The 23,143-nt window shown below is 38.5% G+C and overlaps 1 protein-coding gene across 14 annotated transcripts in view; it reads left to right on the top strand.

Annotated features, from left to right (window-relative positions):
* PTPRM (protein tyrosine phosphatase receptor type M) overlaps positions 1-23,143 on the top strand; it is a 712,166-nt gene that overhangs the window by 257,352 nt on the left and 431,671 nt on the right. For 13 of the 14 annotated variants that reach the window (XM_042843358.2, XM_042843348.2, XM_065585258.1 and 10 more), the window contains exons 3-5: positions 3,510-3,781; positions 13,750-13,828; positions 19,156-19,271. In XM_042843358.2, the coding sequence (XP_042699292.2) occupies positions 3,510-3,781; positions 13,750-13,828; positions 19,156-19,271 (467 nt within the window). Of the gene's footprint in view, positions 1-3,509; positions 3,782-13,749; positions 13,829-17,668; positions 17,799-19,155; positions 19,272-23,143 lie in introns of those variants that run through there. The other variant, XM_065585259.1, reaches the window with a different exon arrangement.

Genomic DNA, 23,143 nt, shown 5'->3' with positions numbered 1-23,143 from the left:
ACTGTGAGTGTATATACTGGTCCTTGAACAGAAAGATGGCTTCACCTTCAAAGTTGTTGGTCATTAATACCTTCAGAGGTGGGAAATCAAATAGTCCCATAAGACCCTTCTGAAGCAGGCTACCTGTCATGGCTCTATTACACCACTTGTATCTCATTTCCTGAAACCATTAGTTTAATCAAAATATTAAAAGGCTGAATTTACTTTACTCTCAGCTACTTCTTGCCTCATGAGTTAAAAAATAATAATTGCCAAATATTTTCTAGATAAGCAGCTAAAACAGCTCATCTAAATGTCATACTATAACTTAATTTAGTTTTCATTGAAGATTCACTTTTCTTATAAAGGGAATCACATCCCTTTTCTAAATGGAACCAATAAGATTTCTTCTGTTTATTGGGAAGTTCCTTATTGCTTGCTTGTTTCCTTTTAACAAGTTGGGTCTCAAAAGTCATTTTCACTATGGGTTGACAGTGTCTCTTTTTTCTTAGTCCACTAATGATTGTCCATGTGTTTCAAGTAATATATAACATCCATTCAAGCTTTGGAAAACTAAGTGATTCTAATGTAGTCATATAAGAGTTTTATGATTCGTAATACTTGAATGTAGAAAACTGTGCCATGTTGTCACAGAAATGCTTGGATGAGCTTTTTAAATGATTTAAGAAAATAAGGATTATTTTTCTGAAACTGCAAATGGTAGAATAATGTGCAGATCCTCCTCAGTTCTTTGTTAACGCACCCCATAAACACTTTAAACATTTGTTTTGCTGGTTAAAAGAAATTATATCCAGATTTTTTTTTATTTAAAAGTCTAATACTTGGAATATACACAAGTATAAATTGAGCTGCATACTGTGTGTCCTGGATTCTGACAGAATGAAAATTAATCACTAGATACTAAGAAAACTCTCTATTTTTAAGCAACAATCTAGCACACAGTTTTCAAATGTAGCCGTTTTGTTTTCGTAATTGACCATTTGTGGGGGAGAGGCGTACTTTTTATTGTAACCCTTCCCTTCAATGTTATCAACATGGAGAAAATGTGTTATCAAAAATTAATAGAGCCTGCCTCTGTAGATGCTTGCCTACTCATAATTCTTTACACATCAGCACTTCAGCCAGTCAGCAAAGAACAGGAGCTGAAATCAAGATACTTGTGCATATTATGTTGTGTTATGCATAAAAAAGCAAAGAAACAAATAAAAAACCCATAATACTAAACAAATCTTGGTACATAAATATAAAAATGGTTGAGTGCTAAACAGTGTCTGGTCACCTGCCTTTGCGCTCAGATGAGGGCAGGAGCCTTCTCCCTTCTGCTCCTTTGTGCAGAAGACAACTGTGTTCCCAGGTATTGTGCTTCCTGAACCGAGGCACTGAAGAAATTTGTATTCCTATAGATAGGGTGTGTGTATGCTACAAGCGCTACAGCAGCACAGTTGCTGCTACATCCGTGAGCGACGTAGCTTGGTTGACCTAAGTTTTTTTCATTACAGACCAGGTCTGACATAGTCAAGGATTGGAACGTTGGTACTGTTCCATTGCACACCAGCTGACGGAAGGAACACATGTTATTAGTCCAGAAGCTAAAATAATCACTGCCCCTCAGTGTACTCCCACAGTGAGTCCAGAGGCATTCTACCTGTGTCCAGAGCAGGCAGATTTCTTCCTGTTACTGTGTCTGACGCAGGGTTCCTCTCCTTCCTTAGCCATTGGCATGCACCCACCCGCCTGCAGCATTGATTATTAAGGCCAGAGGATAGCCTAAAAATACTTCAGATGCCTGGATGTGTACATGAAAGGAATTAAATATAATGAAATCTGTGAGTCACAAAAAACAGATTTTTGATGGAAAAGCATTAGGATTTTTTTCCCTCTGCTGAAACAGAAACAAATAAACAAGCTTCTCCATGAATATTATGGACAGTCAATATTCAGAGTCCTGGGAAATTTAAATTTAAATTAAATTAGAAATGATGGTATGGACCAAATTTTTGCTCACTTTAATCAGGCAAGAAATCCCAATGACTTCCATTCATGTTAATAAAGCAAACAGGCCTTGGCCCAATGTGTAAAAGTATTTACTATTACATGATCATATTATGCAATAATAGTTTACAAGGAATCCATAATACATGATCAGTTCAGATCCTTCATTATCACAGCTTATTATAGTTTTTATCAACTTTGGAGACTGGATTATTTTTGTCTAGGATGAAAATGATTTCAGGATTTTTGCTTCTTTAATAGTTTAACGCAGCTAGAAAACCAGGTTCTTTAATCTTCATATCTATGTAAGATACATGAAAGATCTAGGGTAAAGTTTCCAAGTGTGCTAAGTCCCATTTTCAAAAGATTACTTAAGGAGTCTGTCTCATTGAAATAAATGGAAATTAGGCTCCTAAATTCCTAAAATTGTTTCTAAAGATGTGATTTAGGCTCCTGATTTGCTTAGGCAAAATGAATCCTAGTTTATTTTTGTGAAATTACTCGATCATCCATTTACACCTCATAGTTTCAATGACATTCGTTTTCATGTTTGTGGGGAACATAATGGAACTTAAATTATCTTAAATGGTCTTCTGTCAGAGTGTCCTCTACTCAGATTATTCATTCAATCATATTTGAAGTCCATCCTTGGAACAATAACATAAGTATTGGTAGACAAGCCTCCATGTAGGGTTTAAGTTTTAGTTGTATACAAAAATACGAATTTCTGGAAAATCGTTTTTATCATTCTAATCAAAGAGCTCTACAGCGGTTATAGCTTTTTTTTTATCTATTCATCAGTAAACCGATCCCTTTCTTCCAATTTTTGCTTCAGTGGAATGAGTTTATTACTGATGAAACGAAGAATCTTTCTGCAGGGTGATTAAGATCATGTGAATGCTGTTTAAATCACTTTAGGAGTGCAACCTATATACTTTACTGATCTGTTATTTACTTGTTTGTTTTTTACTTAGAAATTCAAACACAAACCACTTTTTTAAAGCTTAATTAGCATGTCTGATATTTTCCGTTCTACAGTCTTGATAGGCCAGAAGTGTCACCTCGATGAAGGTGAAATTTCATCAGTCACAAAAGTGTGGTGGTTCGAATAGGGGCCTGGGGTTCAGGAGATCTTTGGGCCTGATCATCCCGTCATTTGTGCATGCATAATTCATCTTGACTTCAATGGGAGTCATGTACCCACAAATGATGCAGTGACTGGGACACTGGATTCTATTCCTAACTTCCGTTGACTCATCATGTGGCCTTGGGCAAGTCCTGTAGCCTTTCTGTGCCACTACTTGTCAAATTAGGAAGATAATACTTACCATACTTCTACAATACATACTACACTTGGAAAAGGTTCTTCAGATCCTTGAATGAAAGGCCTTGTATAAATGCTCAGTGCTATTATTAGACATAGAGGAGAATTGTTATTTTCCATATTTAAATAGGGGATGATGGTGGCAGTAAACAGACAAAAACTGTTTCTGAGATTCTGGCTGTTTATTTTGCAGGATCTTTCATGTTGGTGAACACCTCTGGGAGGTTTGCTGAACAAAGAGCTCACCTCCTGCTACCCCACCTAAAAGAAAATGACACGCATTGTATCGATTTCCATTACTATGTTTCAAGCAAGAGTGGGTCCAATCCTGGTTCTCTGAATGTTTATGTGAAGGTCAATAATGGTCCGCTTGGTAACCCCATCTGGAACATGTCTGGAGCAGCTACTGGCACTTGGAACAGAGCAGAACTGGCAATTAGCACCTTTTGGCCTAATTTCTATCAGGTACACTTTATTTGTTGTTAAACATTGTTGTTAAATGTTTCTCATATTGAACGAATTTGTAGCCTAAATTTACAACTTGCTTTCTGTCATCAGCATGACTGAATACAGGCTAAGATGGCCTAATTAGTGAGTAAAATCTAATGTATGTTATGTTGGTCAGTTTGTTTTAATTGATGTTTTCTGCAGTTGATGCTAAATATATATTTGCTTATTTTAATATTTAAGAATGGATGATTTGTCATGGATTTCAATGGCCCAGGATTTTACCCATTACCTGTACATCAGGAATATTAGAATTTAGTAACAGAAGATTTTACAGTGTTAGGCTTGTTTGTTTTGCTTTATATTGATAACACTCAATTGTGGCTCTAGAACCAGATGTGTCCGAGTCCACTGGCCTGAATTGCAATTTCAGTTTGTAATTTCAGTTTTTGAGAGAACTCGATTACAGCAGCATTCTTCTGATTAGAGCCTAAAGATGAAGTAGTAGGAGCTTAATGTGGCCATTTCTTAAGATGCTACCCCTCTGTAGGAAAGTTTACCATGATTCCACAAAAGCACACATGTACTCCCTATACCCTACACGCCAAAAGGATGTGGGGGGGGGGAAGGGGATTTTTGACAAACTTCTAATAAAATATTTCTGTACCATTAGGATGATGCTAAAATGCCATGTTGATAGAGATACAGGCAATCTCAAAAGACATTCATGTGCTCTCCCTATCTATACAATCTGCATCAAATTTCAACTAATATATTTTAGCTAATTAAAGTCCGAGGAATCAAGATACTTCCAAATAGCTTTTTTCACTCCACTGGGACCAGTTGAACAGAAGCCTGTAGCTCAGGCTACCTAGATAACTGCAATCTGGCTTTTCAGGCTTAGTCACAGCCTCAGGGGAAGATCCTCAGCTTTTGCAAATTGATGTAGCTCCAGTGACTTGAACAGTTACTCTGATTTACACCAGCTAAGGATCTATCTCTCTGTTCCCAATTGCTGCACCATCTCCTGTCTCTTTGGTGCATCCTCTCTGTCATAGTCTCCTCGGCTTCTCCATCACAATTACAATCTCCACAGCTGTTTCTGTACTCTTTGGTGTCACGCCTACCTTGGTTCCACTGCTTTTAAAGCTTCCCCTCTAATGAACTCCTTAACCATTCATCTTTTGTCACAAAATCCCTGGGAGTGGGTTTTCACATCCTATCCAGGACTTGGGTGTCTTTTCCAGTGACCCACCAGATGCTGCAGCATTTATTACTCCTCACAAGGCATCAGCCATCTTGTCTCTGCTCCATTTCCTAGAAAGAACAGGGACAAGAAAAACCCATAGCAGAATGTGCAGTGGTCTTGCAACAATAGTGATGGAAGCCCATTACTTGGCATGTATAAAAGATGATGGGACAATGTACAAATAAATAAGTACTGCAGGAAAACATCCTGCATTGGTATAGGGATGGACTAGGTAATGTAACAATAGTTTTGGTTTTTTTGCTTTTATAATCGAAGTGATACCTGCCTACGTGACAGTGCTATACAATTCCAATCCATTAATAGGATACCCACGGCGTATCTACCAACAAATAAATCAAAATTAAGCCATAAATATTAACACAGGCTACATGATAGTGTTTTAAAGGAATAGTATTTGTACAATGCAGATCTCTTAAAAACATTTTTGAGTCTATTTTCCTGATGATTCATGAAAAATGTAGGCAAGTAACTCTCACTAATGTTAACTGAATAAAAGCAAGACTGATTATTGTGGAGTAAATCCAATTCTAGGCAAACACCTTAGTATTTATATGGTATTTAAAGTGGTTTTATCCTGCATATTATTAACATAAACACAGGCAAAGCATTTAAAAGTGTTCCTATAGTTATTCATGTTATTGGCACCTTTTATGTCAGGTTTCCATTTAGAAATGACTCTTTAAAAGTACAGGCTCTGAGCATAGTAATCATTTTCATCCAATATACATTTTCTTTGTACCAGCTAATTACTTGTATAGGTTTTACCCTACATGGCAAACTACTGTACTAGATATATAAATCACTTTGATAACCTGCATCTAACAAAGCTAATTATAGGTTAATTACTTGTCATTTAAACTTAAATTGTTAAATATTCTGATTAAGATATATTTAATTCCTCAATTAATTCTTGTTCAAATTGCTGCTACTTGAAGCCTGCCCCTCACTTAGAGCTGCACCAGTCAGGAAGTATTGGCTGTGTGTTTTCATCAGAGGGCAACAGAATAAAATATCTGGTTTCTTTAAGTATATATGACCTGCTTGCTACCTCTTTAATAGGAGAAAAATCTGTTATTTCATAATTATTTTATGTTGTCAGACCAGTGTGCAGTATTAAAATGTGCTTTAATTTTTTAAGCATAAGTAATTGTACAACTCCATAGATTGTGAGATACAATATCCCCCAGCTGAGTTCAGGTTGGTGAGTTTCTCAGCTAATGTTGCAAATCGTCAGTTAGGCATACTGTTAAGGCTTTGTCTATGCTACAGAGTTTCGTTGACACAAGTTACCTCTACAATCAAAAACGTATACAATTACATTGTTTGTGCATGTTCACAGAACGTTCCTTCTATTGATGGTGTGGCTGATCTGGTTAGGTCCTATGATGGTGTCGCTGGTGTAGATAGCCAGATCAGCCACGCCATCACCGGTTCATTCACTTGCACATCCACCAATGTAATATACGCCATCATATGCCAGCAATGCCCCTCTGCTATGTACATCGGCCAAACTGGACAGTCCCTATGTAAAAGGATAAATAGACACAAATCAGATATTAGGAATGGCAATATACAAAAACCTGTAGGAGAACACTTCAATTTCCCTGGACACACAATAGCAGATTTAAAAGTAGCCATCCCACAGCAAAAAAACTTCAGGACCAGACTTCAAAGAGAAACTGCTGAGCTTCAGTTCATCTGCAAATTTGACACCATCAGCTCAGGATTAAACAAAGACTGTGAATGGCTAGCCAACTACAAAAGCAGTTTCTCCTCCCTTGGTGATCACACCTCAACTGCTAGAAGAGGGCCTCATCTTCCCTGATTGAACTAACCTTGTTATCTCTAGCCTGACTCACTCTTGCTTGCATATTTATACCTGCCTCTGGAAATTTCCACTACATGCATCTGACGAAGTGGGTATTCACCCACGAAAGCTCATGCTCCAATACGTCTGTTAGTCTATAAGGTGCCACAGGACTCTTTGCTGCTAGATCCATCCTATCTCTTCAAAACTGCCTGAAATTGTCATTCACATCATTACCTGAATGTACTGTACTTGGTGCTTGGGAATTTGGGTTAGACCCTGTAAGTTATAGTTTATCAGGAAAGACAAAGAGTGAAGTTTCTTGTACAGTAAATGTCACACTCACGTTCACATGTGGCTTATATGTGGCATCAGTTGGGCTTAATACATTTAAAACTAGAAAGAAATGTTATAACTGACAAAAATTTTAAGCATTGCCCTAAGTTCCAAGGGCTTAAAAAAACAAAAATACACTTGTTAAATTGTGTCGTTTATTACTAGAAATTTTGAAAAAGATGCACCTCTGGCTGGGTCATCCAAGTTTTAAAAATTGCTTTGTTTTAAACTTAGTTACGTGTCCAACAGTAAGCAGACATTTGACCCAAGTCCTATCAGTAAGAGTCTGCCATCAGTTCTGACCTACCCTTAAAATCAGAGTTGCTGGGCAGTTGTCAGAGAAATAGGACAAAATAACCTGCATAAATACAATTCATTTCACTAGCTTTAAATATTATAAGCCCCATTTTCAATGTTTGGCCTGGAAAGACATCCTCCTTTGGATTGCTCAGGTTGGCTGTAGGCACTTAAATGCTACTTTATGTTCAGATTTGGAAGTAGGGTGATATTAGATGGGGAGAGTGATAGTGTAAAATACAGCCAAAGAAGAGAGCTATGGGGAGAGGAGTATAGTATATACATAGGGGAGGGGTGTGGATGTGCTGTAAACAAAGAAACCAATACCTGCCCTGGGATGTAAAGCTAACAGGAATCCTGCAGGATTATTGATTTTTTTTTTCTACTTCTTCTGTAGCCTTACATTAAGTAGACTTCTGAATATACTTTATTTCCTTCTCTTTTTCAAATAGATATTTTTAAATTCTGTGAATTACGAAGTGTTTATAATGAGGTACAGTCCACCTGTCGACTAAAAGTTTTGTAATTTTTTGCAACAACAAAGGCAAGAATTTACTAAGTGAGGTCATGCATTAGAGGTAAAAATTACTTATTCCTTTTGTTCTTTGGAACTGGCAAGTTATCTCCAACAACACATTTTCACTAGTAAGCATTATGATAAGCAAACTCCCTTTCTTTGTTCACATATAGAAGGGGAAGTGGCAGAAATGAAAAGTTAATTTTGCTCTTCACTGAAGCAGGCAGGATCAGGGACGGTGTGATGTTAAACCGCTTCACTATTTCCTGTTTGGCAGGCATCTGAGGAATAGCCTGATGTAAAACATCTCTCAGCCAGACATTCAGCATAGTGTTTCATGAGCAAATGAAATCAGTGTTTTAACCAGTTGTTTCCGAACTGATAAGGCAGCAAAATAATTTCCAAAGAAACAAAGGACTATCCTGTTTAGTGCAGATTGCTGTGCTAGAATGTTGTTTTATTTTGACTAATGTGCCTCATGTATTGTCTTCAGATGTTGTGTCAGCTGTGATGAAATGCAAAGTGGAGAGTCTAGAGTGAAAATGTTTACATTCTTCAGACCAGGCAACTCATCAAGTGGAAAATGATGAAAAAAACTGTACATGGGTTTCACAAGAAATACAGGATGAAGGAGTTATAGTCTTTCATGTTTTTTTTTTAATGAGGGTGATAAAAATTCAGAAATAATTAATAATGGTGTAAAAATACAGCCAAAGAAGGGAGCTAGTAGGGGAGGACAAGTGTAGTAGAAAGCATAGGGGAGGGGTGAGGATGTGCTGCATACAAAGGAAGCAGTTACCTGTCCTGGGATGTAAAATTAAAATTCCCCTACAATTACCATCCTGTTTCCATTCTGCATTCAGATTTTCACTTAAGCATATAAAGCAGCATTTAAGTGTCAGCTGCCAGTAACTGCAAACTTCTTAGATACACAATTTGAATACTGGGCCAAATTCTAATCTCAGTTACACTATTGTAAATATGAAATAACTCCCCAGAAGTCACTGTAAATTTCCACCAGTGTAACTGAGATCAGAATCTGACCTATTGTGTTTAAACCTTGTCATCTAATGAAGGCATTCACCATCAAATGCACATGCATAACTCTGTGGAGTAAGCTATGGCCTTTCAGTAGCTCCTTCACAAAATGACCCCCCAGAACACTTATGTACTTTGATTGGCATAACCCTCGGCACGTGAAACTGGAAACCTCTAAAGGGCTGCTGTTTGACTCCAAGTTACATTATGGTTTGATCATATAACTGTCTTTACACTCTGCTACCTGAAGTGAATAGTTCCTCAGCTCATATGATGGGTATTCTATAGGGAGGCAAATGTTTATACATCTGTTAGCTAACTCACCTATTTACATTTAGAGTCCTGTTTTCATGACAAGAGACATTTAGGACAAACCTGCAAGCATACATGTACTTTTGTTCATGCAGCTACTGTGATTGTCTGCACAAAGAGGGTGTTTTCACACACCGACAGCTACTTATATCCCTTACCAGTTCTTTGATCTACAATAATCTATTTGCAAGTGCGATCACGCTGAGCCTGTGCTTGTAATGTTTTTAAAAATCTGGTCTTTAACTCAAGTATACATGGACAACCAGCATGTTTACTTGTGGAAGTGGAGTATTTATTGTTTAAAACTCAGTGTGACTTGGGATTTATAAACTCAATAATGAGTTTTATACTCTTGTGTACTAGTAGATGTGTATTAGTAATTTTAAAAATGTGTGATCTACGTAGGGTCAAATATCCTGCTGGTGTAAATGGGCAAAAATGGAGCCGTCCTCATTTACACCAGAGAATTTTGGCCCATAATCTTCAACCCTTAATCAGCGTATAAGGGAATACTAGTTACTGATGCACATGCTAATATTATTTTAGAACACTGTGAACAGATGAAAATTATACTGTGAGAGGGATTTGCAGCTTTTTGTAGCACGTGTCATGTCTTTGAATAAAGTGAAAGGCATGTCAGTGATGCCTTTTCGGCTGAGGTATGTCACTGCTGGTTGTGGTATCTCTTTCACTTCACTGACATGCGTATTATGTGTCAAAAAGGACTCAGTCCTGTTTCTATTTAAGATGGCAGCAGTCTGGCCATTGACTTCAATGGGAGCGTGATCTGGTCCAATGTATTTCAACTAGTACTACTATTGATTGAAATCGAACGCCTGTGTGACAATAACTGTAGTTCAACAGAGAGTCCAACACTGCTTTTTTCATTATATACAATGGGACCTTTATGGTATGTTATCTGGGAGTATGGTAGAATATTTTAGATCACTCAGTGCGTCTCTGGTCTGTTATAAATGTCTTGTTTAAACTATCCTAATCTTGCAATTTCTATCTATGAAATTGCTAGAGAGCTTATTTTGTATTTAGAAGCTCACAGCTTTGTTTGTTTATATGCATATTGGAGCAATCAAGAACTTTGCTCCAGCCTTTCATATAGGTTCTGGACTGAAGATTACTGACCATTGTAGTGTTTGGAAAATGTGCCCCTCTTCTTCTTCCCCTCCCCGGAAATGTCAGTGCAAATGAAAACAATTTCAGGTTCAGTGGAAAAAAAAAAACGATTCAGCAATGCCGCTGTGGTGCCTCAGTAGGAGTTGTATTTTGGGTGCCTCTTGCTCCCATTCTGCATTGGCCGCGCTACCTTGTCATACTGTATTTCCCATGATGCATCATAGTCTCTCTGATCACTGAGATACCTCATAGGAGTCCATGGCCAGGATACCTCCTGGGAGATGTAATCTTTCTAGGGAACCCAGCCCATAGTGGAGTACTTGGGGCATGAGACTTACAAACTATGACTCTCATGACGTAGCACAGCAGCTTTTCCAATTACAGATATTTGGGGTTTGGGTTGGTTAGTTTTTCTATGAACAAATTTACTTTTTAATGAAAATCAGACACTTTTAAAAATATATATTTGGTTGAAAAACCAGCTTTGAATGAATAGTCTTGTTGGAATATTTTCCAACAAAAGCCCTATTGATCATTTATTTAAGATGTGTGTATCTGCAGTCTCCTCCAATACTTTCCCAGAGCTCACCTAGAAATCTGCGTATGTTAAAGGGCAAGATTTGGAGTAAGTTCCTCTGCTCTGTTGAAACACAGATACATCATGTCCCCCGCCCCCACCCCAGGCAGTTGGACCAGAGCATAAAGCTCTGAGTTCTGTGCCCGGCTCTGCTGCTGGATGACCTTGGGGAAGTCAGTTCCCCTCTCTATGCCTTCATTGCCCCATCTGTAAAATGAGGATGATAATTACCTCCTTTGCTAAAGCACTTTGAGATCTTTGTATGCAAAGTGAACATAAGAACATAAGGATGGCCATACTGGCTCAGACCAAAGGTCCATCCAGCCCAGTATCCCGTCTATCAACAGGGGCCAATGTCAGGTGTCCCAGAGGGAGTGAACCTAACAGGTAATGACCAAGTGATCTCTCTCCTGCCATCCATCTCCACCCTCTGACAAACAGAGGCTAGGACACCATTCCTTCACCATCCTGGCTAATAGCCATTAATGGACTTAACCTCCATGAATTTATCTAGTTCTCTTTTAAACACTGTTATAGTCCTCCTCAGGCAAGGAGTTCCACAGGTTGACTGTGCGCTGTGTGAAAAAGAACTTCCTTTTCTTTGTTTTAAACCTGCTACCCATTAATTTCATTTGCTGGCCCCTAGTTCTTATATTATGGGAACGAGTAAATAGGTTTTCCTTATTCACTTTCTCCACACCACTCATGATTTTATAGACCTCTATCATATCCCCCCTTAGTCTCCTCTTTTCCATGTGCTATAAAAGAGTTGGATACTACTACTCTTTTGCATTGTTTTCTTCAAAAGATTTCTCAAAGGATAGTTTTGGTGGTGGTGGAACCAATTTTGTGTTTGTAGGACACTGTTTCCTTGAAACTTTAAATGGGCTTGCACTGGATACTGTAGGAAACAGTAGGAGCCTATAGCAACCTGTACAACTCACTTTATCAAATGGAATTGTGTGAGGTATAAGTGAGGGCAGAATTTGGCCTTAGTTTAGAATTGGATATTAAGGGTCACTAGCTGTAACTGAAGAATATTCTTACATATATTTTTTTTTTTAGCAAAAATTGTTTTATGGAGTTTTAAACTGTCAGTCTTTCTCTTTTGGCCATGGTAAGTTTTTGTTGTTGTTTGGACCCACAAGGAGAATTCAGAAAAACATGCTGAGATTTTAGTTTGGACAGAAGGAGACTGGTTCAGTGTCCAGAGGTAGATTTGTTATAAAGATGATGGACCTCTGCCCAATGAGACCCCCATCAAAAAGGGGGAGAAGTAGCAGGAGCACCAAGTGAACAAGACACCAAAGGAGCAGTTACAGAGGTAGGAGAGGGCAGAGCCAAGAAAGCCCAGAGTTGACAGGATTTCAAGAAGAGGAGTATGGTCAACAGTGTCAAAGGAAGCTAGCGGGTCACAAAGGAAGAGGATGGAATAAAAGTCCTTATATTTGTCCAGGAAGAGTTCATTAGGGACCTTGGTGAGAGTTGTTTAGTGGAGTGTAGGGAAAAGAAGCCACATTTGTGGACTGGGGGTCCCAAATGGAATTATATGAGAGGAGTTTAAGGCTGCTATTCATTCAGTTAGTATAGAGATGAAGGGCAGAAAGAAGATGGAGTGAAACTTTTACTGGGAGTTGCGACTAAAGCCGGGTTTTTTAAGATGGGACAAACCAATTCATGTATCTATTGTGAGGACAAAGAATGATGAAGAATACTGTCACCTCAAGATTTTATTTTAAATTCATGATCCTTGATTTTATAGTGTTTAGTCAACAGCAGAAAACCCATTATCTTGTTTTAATATTATACTAGCTCCATATTGTCATTGTGACATATTGCATTCTGTATTGGACTCTTGTCATTTAAACCATTGCAGCAAAGGAACATGGTACACTTGTGTCTTTATGCAACTTCTCCAAGGTCAAATATAGAGTGTACCTGTGAAATGTCTTCCAAACTTTTTTTTGTATGTTTCTTGAGCTCAGTAGAGAAAAACAATTGGGGATAAATTTCCAAAGAAAAGCAGGATTAAAAAATAGCAGGATTTGAGCATGCATCTCCTGTGTTTTACTTTGAAAAAGTACCCATTAATGCCATTGGCATATTTTTTTCCTGTTCCGCATAAACAGACTTGGGTTGTTCAAAGCAAGGGCTGCCAAAGTTTGGAGACGTTTACTTTTGAATGCTCTTAATTCAGCTGACAAGAGCAGTCCATTTATCTTGTGACCTATTTATAGCCATCAAACAAACTGTAGCCAATAGATCTGCTTTACTTAAAGTAGTACAGTAGGTGGAAGATTAAGAGCATGTCTAATGCACTCATGAAAATAGCCATGCATATGTCTGATACAGTTCACTACAGAAATGTGGCTATACCGTGTAATTGTCATGTATTAAATATAAACAGGTTTGCAATATAAAAGGCAGAAAATGAAAAGTTAATCTGACTGCCTTGTAGATCCAATAGCTTTTGGAGTCTCCTTAGTGTGTTGTTTAACCCAGTGGGGAGTAACATTGTGAAAATGCGGTTTATTTTCTAGTCCTAAATTATTTGAAAGATGCATTCTTGGCTTTTTGTTATGAGGTCTCAACATACTATTTAAATACATACTTAGTTGTCTTATTTTACCATAGTAATTTAATGGATGTAAGAGACTTTATTTCCACTGTGTAATTACAGAGTTCTCTCTTCACTTCTCAGGTTATTTTTGAAGTGGTCACTTCAGGTCATCAAGGATACCTGGCTATTGATGAGGTGAAGGTTTTAGGACATCCGTGCAGTAAGTGCATATGTGTAATTTTGTAACCGTCTTTCTAAAATGTATTTGAGACATTATTTCAATATATGTCTAAAGCAAAGGAAACAGGAAATGTCAATAACAATTCCAGTGTTACAAAAATTTGTTGACTATCGAGCAACCATTGTAAGCATTAAGGTGCTGCACATTATAGCTGTAGAGATGATTGCTTAGTCAAGTTTTGTACAGTGCCTAACATGATGGGACTCTTAATCCCTGATTGGGGCCTCTATCTGCTACTCCAGTACAAATAATAATAACGCTGACCCATGCCAACCCCACTCATCAAAGATCACAGATTGAGGCTGCAGGTAAAGTAGCAAAGAACTAAACACGTGTGATTTCCTTTAGACCTTTTCAACCAGAACATTTAACTGGCTATGTGTCTGTTGCTATGTTATGCAACACTACATAATATACTTTCCACAGCACTGTTATTTGGGTCCATAGCTTAAAGTTCTGCGCATTTTTATTTGTTTAAAATGCGTTTCCTATAATATTTTCCACCAGCTTACAGGTTTATAGTCCATACTTTTATGTAAGTGTTTAAAGAAAAGTGGCACTGTAAGAGAAATAAAATGCTTTATATGTAGCAATTTGTCATGGCTTTCAACAAACTGCCCAAGTAAAATAAAATTATTTAGAATTGTTAAAGCTTATTAAATTCAACTAATAAAGATGTATTAATATTTAATCTTCTGAACTGAAGATTGTAACCTATTATTGTGCATAAGGTTGATAGGGTGGGGGACTGCATGTAATTGGCAAATACTATCCCTGCAAGTATTCCTAATGGTTTGTAAACAGGCATTGTGTCATTTAAAATAAACTGTAGTTTATTGTTGAATATTGGAGTGCCTCATAAAAATGGTTTTAGTGTTTAGTGGCAGGAAGACCTAGAAACATCTTGAAATGTGGAGATGGCTATGCAGAATCAGCAGCTCTCTTATTTCTGATTCACTTAGTTGTAATAAACGTAGAAGGTTCTCAAGCCTCTTGTACAGTATTTGTGCTTAAACTGCATTTTGAATTTGTATCTGTAATTCAAATAGGCTAAGTAATATTTTGTCATGTTAATAATTTTGCCTGCAAAATATTTGAGTTTTGATCTGTGCGTTTATAGTGATCAATCCTCAAAGCATGCATGTACTTCTTATTAAAGCAGAGAGCAGAATACATCCCCCCAGTGCCCAATGTACTAGCATAACCAATGAAACTCGTGTTGAAACTTAATTACTTTCATGAAACAATTCTTTAGTAAAGTAATTAATTTAGGCTATGAAGAATTCATTATAAACATCGAAACCATTATGGTGTATACTAGAAAGTTAAAAATACTGTGTTAGAATTGTTAGTGTGTAAATTTTTTGCAAAACAGATAATGCTATTCATACACTATACCAAGTTTTACAATGTTGCTGCCAAAATAAATAAACTCAGAGTAATTATCTTCAAATTTTTAAACAAAAGAAAGGAGAATGATAGAAGTTAGAGGTGGAAATGTAGTTAATAGGTAGTCATGTAGATCATGACCTGATTGCATTTTATGTGGGCAAACAGAGGACAGTCCCAATCAGTAAATATGTATATATTTGATGCTTCAAAGGGAGTAATTTCCCAAAGCTGAGGAAAATTGAGTGAAATGGATTGAGTGGAAAAATGTGCGCAGAAAAATATGAATGAAAATTGGAGTTTTTTAAGGATTTGTATTAGATAGCCAAAAAGCTGTGATTCTCCAATCAATAAGAGGACAGCTTTAGCAAAAAACCCATCCTGGTTCAATGATGAAAGGAAGGCAGCAATTAGAAATTCAAGCAATATATCACAAACCAGAAAAAAGAGGAAATTAAATAGCAATCAATATAAATATAAAGTTATGGTGGGTAGAAAGTTGAGAAGGAAGGCTAAAGACAACAGAGGAAAAAATCCATTTTCTAACAGGGCTATGGAGAAAAAGGAGGAGGTTTTTAAGTACACCTCTACCCTGATATAACGTTACCCGATATAACACGAATTTGGAGATAACGTGGTAAAGCAGTGCTCCGGGGGGGCGGGGCTGCGCACTCCGGCAGATCAAAGCAACTTCGATATAACACGGTTTCACCTATAATGCGGTAAGATTTTTTGGCTCCCGAGGACAGCCTTATATCTGGGTAGAGGTATATATTAGGAATAAATGAAGTCCTAGTAATGGGATAAGCCCATTACTATTTGAGATGATAAAATTGTTAATGGGGCAGAAAAAGGCAGAAGTGTTCAAAAATAGATCTGTTCTGTATTTGGAAAGAAGCAGGATGATGTACTGGTATCACATGAGGACAATAAAATACTTTCCAGTCAATTAGTAACCAAGAAGAATGTTAAACAACAGCTATTAGGGATAAATATTTTAAATCAGCAGGTCCCAGTAACTAGCACCCAAGACTCCTAAACGAGCTGGCTAAGATAATCTCTGGCGACAGCCCTCTGCCCAAAAGAAGCTCTCTCTCTCTCTCCGCTTCTTCCCAGAACCACACTGATCAGTGCTTTTCTGGTCCTGGTTGCCTCTGACACACATGACTCCACCTATCAATCTCCCTATACTTGCAGTCAGTCACAGAGAAACTACCGGCCACTTAGCCTGACATCAATCCTGGTCAAAATAATGGAAAAGCTGGTATAAAATTCCAATAATAAAGAATTAAATGACAGGATAATAATTTCATGCCAGTCAATGTTGTTTTATGGAAAATAACTCTTGTCAAACAAAACTGATTTCATTCTTTGAGGAGATCACAAGTTTGGTTAGAAAAGGTAACTTTGTAGACTTAATACACAGCAAATTCTGCTTATTAGCAATCCTGATACTAGCAACTTCTGGTTAGTGGCAACATTTTGCTGGGAATATTTGCCCAGTGTTAATGGGATTCAGATATTGGCAATGGTAGGCCGCTTACTAACAACTTTTTATGAGACAGGCCCCAGCTGCATGCAGATTTACAAGGCTGCAGGTGGGGAAGGAAGTATTGAGATTTCCCTGGCTGCAACCTCACAAACCTGCCTGTGGTTAAGTATCAGAGGGGTAGCCGTGTTAGTCTGAATCTGTAAAAAGCAACAGAGGGTCCTGTGGCACCTTTGAGACTAACAGAAGTACTGGGAGCATAAGCTTTCGTGGGTATCTGAAGAAGTGAGGTTCTTCAGAAGTACTGGGAGCATAAGCTTTCGTGTCTTGCATCTGAAGAAGTGAGGTTCTTACCCACAAAAGTTTATGCTCCCAGTACTTCTGTTAGTCTCAAAGGTGCCACGGGACCCTCTGTTGCTTTCTGCCTGTGGTTGGTGCTCAGCCTATCCCAGCACTTCTTTCTGAGGCTGCCACCCAGCAGGCCTGCCTGCACACAGGAGATAAGAGGCTGTGGGCAAGGAAGTAGAGAGGAGGAGGGTTGCAGCCTGGATGTCAGAGCTGCACAGTGCCTCTCCCTGCACTCTCCAGCTTGCACCCTGCCATGGAACGGCAATCAGTGAAGGAAGGGCTGGGATGTGTTGAGCCCCAGTTCCCAGAGAGCATGGGGAGAGGTACAGCCCCAAGAGGCCCCCAGGACTCTGCTCCCTGTAGAAAGCCCTGGTTGCAGCCTAGCCTCCCCACTGCTTCTCTGCCTTCAGGCAGGTTTGCTGGGCTGCAGCAGCCAAGAAAGGCATGTCCCAGCGCTTCCTTTCCTGACTGCTTCCTCGTAAACCTGCCTTCTGCTTATTAGCAGTAGCAGAGGCAGTAGCTAGGCTGACAAAAGAATTCTTCGGTCAAACTAGCGCTGTCTACACTGGGGGTAGGTTGGGATAGCTATGTCTCTCGGGCATGGATTTTTCTCACCTCTGAGCAATGCGTAATTACTGTACACCAATGTGAAAATCCTAGTGTAGACTAGGCCTACGTCTTTTCCTTTGAACTCCCTTCTCCACGCCTGACGTTGGCTGCAAGGTAATTGCCCCGTTAGTCCCCTCATTGCTAGTGTGGTGCCTATCTGGTTCTTTATTGAGTCTGGTTTTAAAGGGATGAGGTTCCACCACTTGCTTGTGAGACAAGTACTTGAATCCCGCACCACTGAAGTCAATGGGAATTTTCCCATTGACTAGAATGGGAGCAGGATCAAATCCCTATTATGAAGTCTAATAGCTTTTTCCACAGACCTTTTTCATAGTATTCATCCAAAATTTCTCCCCGTTATTGTATAATCCCTTGTGCTGACATCTAAACAATTGTTCCTCTTGAATTAATATAGATCTTTCTTATATCCCCTGTTATGCTTATGATTACCCAAGTTATGCCTACAAAGTTCTTTTAAAGTTTTTTTTTTTTTTTTTTAAGTCGTCACCTTAATGTTGTTCATCTGGTAGGCCTCTTCAGTTTGTTGAACTATTTCTAGTACTGAGGTGGCTATAACTGAAAGCAGTATTCTAGGCCTAGTTCAGCTACCACAGTAGTCAATGGAAAGATTCCTCTTGATTTCTTTGGGAGCTGGATTGTTTGGAACTATTGTCTTTCTCAGAGAGAATACTATCTCTAATTTCTGATATTTTTTTTCTTCAGTGCAATTGACTTTTTCTAGTAAAAACAAAAAAACAATATACTACGTGTACCAAGTTAGGTGAAATTGAGATAATTCTTCTTTGTATAGATGTCTTACTTACAGACACATTGCTTTTCTGTTATTGGGGGTGTTCTCCCAGCCTAAACTGGAAATAAGTATCAGCATGCAGCAGCTATTGTGTTTTGTTTTCCTCCGATATTCTTCAGAAGAGCTGTCTTTAAAGAATATAGCTCTTCTTGGTGGAAATGTTATGCTAGAACTGTAGCATACCAAACAATCATGCTAAAATGCATTATCTACACACATTGTATCTAGTTAAAAGGAAAAAGTAGTTTCCTTGACAACATAATTTAACTTTTTACTGTTCTTGTCTAGTTGTTAGTAGAAATAGCGAATATGTTTCTGTTCAAAACATCAATTAGATTTCAGTATAATCTTTATTAATATAGAAGTGTTAATACAAGAGGGCCGCTGAGCTAAGATAATTTGCACAGCAGGAACAATAAGATAGCACCCTTCTTTTTTGTTGTATCCCAGATACATGCAAAATGGAACGAAGCTCACTTAACAGTCTATAGTATCTTCTACAATTAGAATCAGATAAAACACTGGCTAGCACTTTTTTTTTTCTCCAATGTAAATTTATTACTGCAACACTTTAAAACTGTATATATTTAATAAACTAGTATGAATCCATCCCAGTCACACTGTGTGTTAATAACTCTATCCTTTTTTCTCGTCCATCAGCCAAAACCCCCCATTTCCTGCGTCTTCAGAGTGTGGAAGTCAATGCTGGACAGTTTGCCACTTTTCAGTGCACTGCCAATGGTAAAACGAATTCAGGTGACCGGCTGTGGTTACAGGTAACTTATTTATTTTCTTTCACAGTACAATGAGATTTTTTTTGAAAGTATGATTGTCATCCCAAGGAGTGGCACAAGAGGAGAAATAATAGCTTAATCTCCTATCTCATCAAGACTAGCCTAATGGATTTGAACCTTTCCATGGTATTTGTTCTTTTGCAGTATCTGATATTTCCTCATACGTCAATTATGAGTGGTGAACATAGCATGAGAAAAACAATGGTAGCTCTGTTACCACTGTGTGGTAATTAAGGGTAAATGCTCACTTTTTCCATAGTGACAGCTGTGCTTTTTGTCAGCAGCTGCTGTGACTGACCTAGCTGTAAGTGGTGGTGATGGTGTGCATCTATTAATCAGAATGCTCTATAGCGCTGCCTATATCCAATAGAGGATGCCCTATGTTAAAACAGAATTGCTTTGCATAGATTCATATATTTTAAGGCCTGAAAGTACCATTATGGTTATTTAGTCTGACCGTCTGCATATCATGGGCCATAGAACCTCATCTCAGTAAACTCCGCATCAGGACCATAACTTCTGTTTGATTTATAGTGTATCTTTTAGAAAGATATCCAATCTTGATTTAAATTGTGGACTTTTTCCTAACTTTGTTTTCAATCCAACCAGCCTTCTCTATTTGTATGTATAAACCTACATCAAACAAAAGTGTTCTACGCTTGATCCCTTTCTCTCCCACTGGGTATTCTGAAGCTAGCTGTCCGCATGATGCCATACCTCCAGAATTTTCCCTTTTCTGCTTCACACATCAGTCTGGATTTGAACCTTCAAGTGGGGAAACACCAAAAATCTAAGTTACCTGAAGTCATAATGGCAACAGTGACACTCTGAGAACTTGAGTGCTAGAGGGAAAAGACTGTGTCTGAGATAATCAGATAAAATTGCAAGATGGGGTAGGGAAAATTAAAGTTATAATCGATGGAGGGGAGAGAGATAAACTTTGTTTTTTTGGGGGGGTTGTCACCAAACAATTTCAGGCCCTTTATGTTGTGTATCTTTAATTTATGAACTGCACCAAGTGTGTAGGGATTTCAGAAACATTTAAAATGTGTGGGATGTGGTAAAAAAGGTAAAACAATCTCCTTGGAAGAGGTTTTACTTGTGAGTAAATAGCTAATCATTCACTATACCCACAAAAAGCCTGATCTGATACCCAGAGAAACCAGTGGAGGGGGCAGCCTTTTCATTGACTTGAGTGGGTGTTGACTCAAGCCCAAAAAGGAGCAAAATCCAAACTAGAGGCAGGGTCCCTTGACACTAATTCTGTGGCAGAAACCCTTTTAATTCTGTGGGAATATGTATCAAGTTAATTGGTTTTGTATTTCTGTCGGAGTGGATCAGAGATTCTGCCTTCTGAACAATACTCATGCTTCTAGGGCTTGAACCCCAGCCCCAAGAGCTATGTGATTACTTCAGAATCTCAGCTTGCATTACACACAAAAAAATAAATCTAACCCTTCTTGTTGTGGTGAGAAGTTTGAAAGGGTTACCCGACTATAACTGATGCAATAATGTCGACCTCCGTCTGCAGACAGGTTTCAGAGTGGTAGCCGTGTTAGTCTGTATCAGCAGAAACAACGAGGCGTCCTTATGGCACCATAGAGACTAACAAATTTATTTGGGCATAAGCTTTCGTGGGCTAGAGAGACTGCAGCAATATCCCTGAGAGCTGTGAACTTCCCCATTGAACAGTACGGAGGTTTAAGTCCAAAATTCCACTGCTCTGGGGGGGACGTCTAGCACGCCTGCACACACACACACATTAGCGTGGCCACCTGGTGACTACATTTTACCATTTAAATGTACAGGCTTCATTAGTTCTTGCCATTGGAGGGAGGTTTCTGCATACTATACTCACCCAACTAGTACGCAGAACCCTCGCTCCAATGGCATGGACTATTGAAGCCTGCACATTTAAATTATAAAATGTAATGAAGGTGTGAAAATATTAGCAGGTGGTCACCTTAATGCATATCCAAACAGAGGACTGTATGTGTAGCAGGAGGAAAGTGTAGCAGGTCCAGCTCCCACAAACAAGCAGATAAACCCCAGCCATTGGGGTGAGTACACAGGGCCTTCCTCCCCAGCCATCCTGCCGAGGACTATGGGGCACTTTTGGGCTTGAAGAAGGGGCCTAATGCTACTACACCTGTCTTCTTGGGGCTACGGTGGGTACAGGGCCATGTAGTGAAGCCACTAGGACATTGTACTTCGGTGTGCTTAGGCCCCAGTTTGCCTCAATCCAGCTCTGTGTACTTTGCAATCTGTACCGGACAGAGCACTGACTGGTACCCACGACTCATTGGCTTGGCCCCTGACTGCCATGTTCTCCCTCTAAGACACATATGTTGTATGAGCTGGGATGGTCCTGATGAACTAGGAGACCTGTTGTTCATGGCTTCGCCTCAGTGAAAGCAGCACAGGAAGAGGAAGCAATAGCCAGGTCTGGCAGGGCAGAAAAAACAAAATATTGGGCACCTGGCTGCAGCAAAATGGCAGATTCTAAGGCCAAAAATGGAATTCTGTGACAGTTGGGCAAAACAGACAAAAACATTCTAACTCTTGTTAGCGAGAATATAGTTTGACAAAAACATTCCCATAGAGCTCTACAATGGGTTGCTATTATCATAGTTGATGCTGATTGTACATTATCTGACAGAACAATTAATTTAATTTAGCTATCTGACTGTAAAATATCCTTCATTGCAACAGTATACTTTTGTTGTAATGCTTATCAGTCCTTAGGTTTGTCCCATGTTCTACGGCTCACACTTTCATATTTTCCTTTAAATACAGTAGAGAGACTTTTTTTTTTTTTTTACCAACATTCAGACTTCAATGGTGAATTAATTACTGCCATTTTCTTTAAGGCCCTGACCTTGTAGAAATGTGTGCACATGCTCAACTTTATGCTGTGAATTTCCTAATTGAGTCAGTGAAACCAGTCAATGGGTGGAATTTTGCCATTGACTTCAGATGGGCTGGGATTTCACCCCATACCTCTGCATAAAGTTGGGCATGTGCAGTCTTTGCAAGATTGGAGCTCAGTTCTTTATTATTTTACTTTGTCATAATCATAATTTCCATTCAGTAAAATAGCATGGACTATTAATTGCACTGTGGTAAATCTAGAGTAACTTTACTGAGTTCAGTAAAGACACTCCTGATTTAAATCAGGTAACAGAGATAAGAATTTGTCTCCATATCCAGGATAAGAAAACATAGTTCTTCTGCCTCTTATTTTTGAATGTCCACTTTTCATTCAAAGTGATGCATGTCATTTAGCCTCAGCGTAATGAAAACTGCAGTTCCTTGCTGTTGACAGATCAGGAATTGTGTAAATTCCAAATGCATTTTTGTATCTGAACTTTACAAAGTTGACAGGAATTTCTGGAACGTTTGGATTAAATTTTTGTGCTTACCTGCGAGCTTCCACCATTGCAGACCTATCTGCTGCTACATATAATAACCATGAGCCAAATGCAGTTCCAGTTCTGGGAGGCTGCTATGTCATCGGATTTTTCAGGTTCCAAATTCTTAAATAGTTAAGTATATTTATCATAGTTCTGTTTTTCTACCACCACAAGGTAGAAGGTCCCAAGTCTGTTACTCAACTGCCACTATTTAACTCATTATTGTGACAAACATTTTTAGATATTTTGAGTTTGAAAGCCAGTATATGAAAGCTGATTCCACTTTTGCCTTGTGGTATAGGAATGCACAAGGTGATTTGCTTAAGTAAGAAGCAGTCCACACCTTTATCCCAAATGTTTTGTATGAGATTTAAATGTAATTTTAATTTAATTAAAGATTATTCTTTTTTCCGACTTAGTTCTGGCCAGAACTGAAAGTAC

Source organism: Chrysemys picta, chromosome 2 (genome assembly GCF_011386835.1).
Source record: "Chrysemys picta bellii isolate R12L10 chromosome 2, ASM1138683v2, whole genome shotgun sequence".
Lineage (NCBI taxonomy): Eukaryota > Metazoa > Chordata > Testudines > Emydidae > Chrysemys > Chrysemys picta.
The sequence above is the reverse complement of the archived record's forward strand: the minus strand, read 5'-3'. Positions and strand labels throughout refer to the sequence as shown.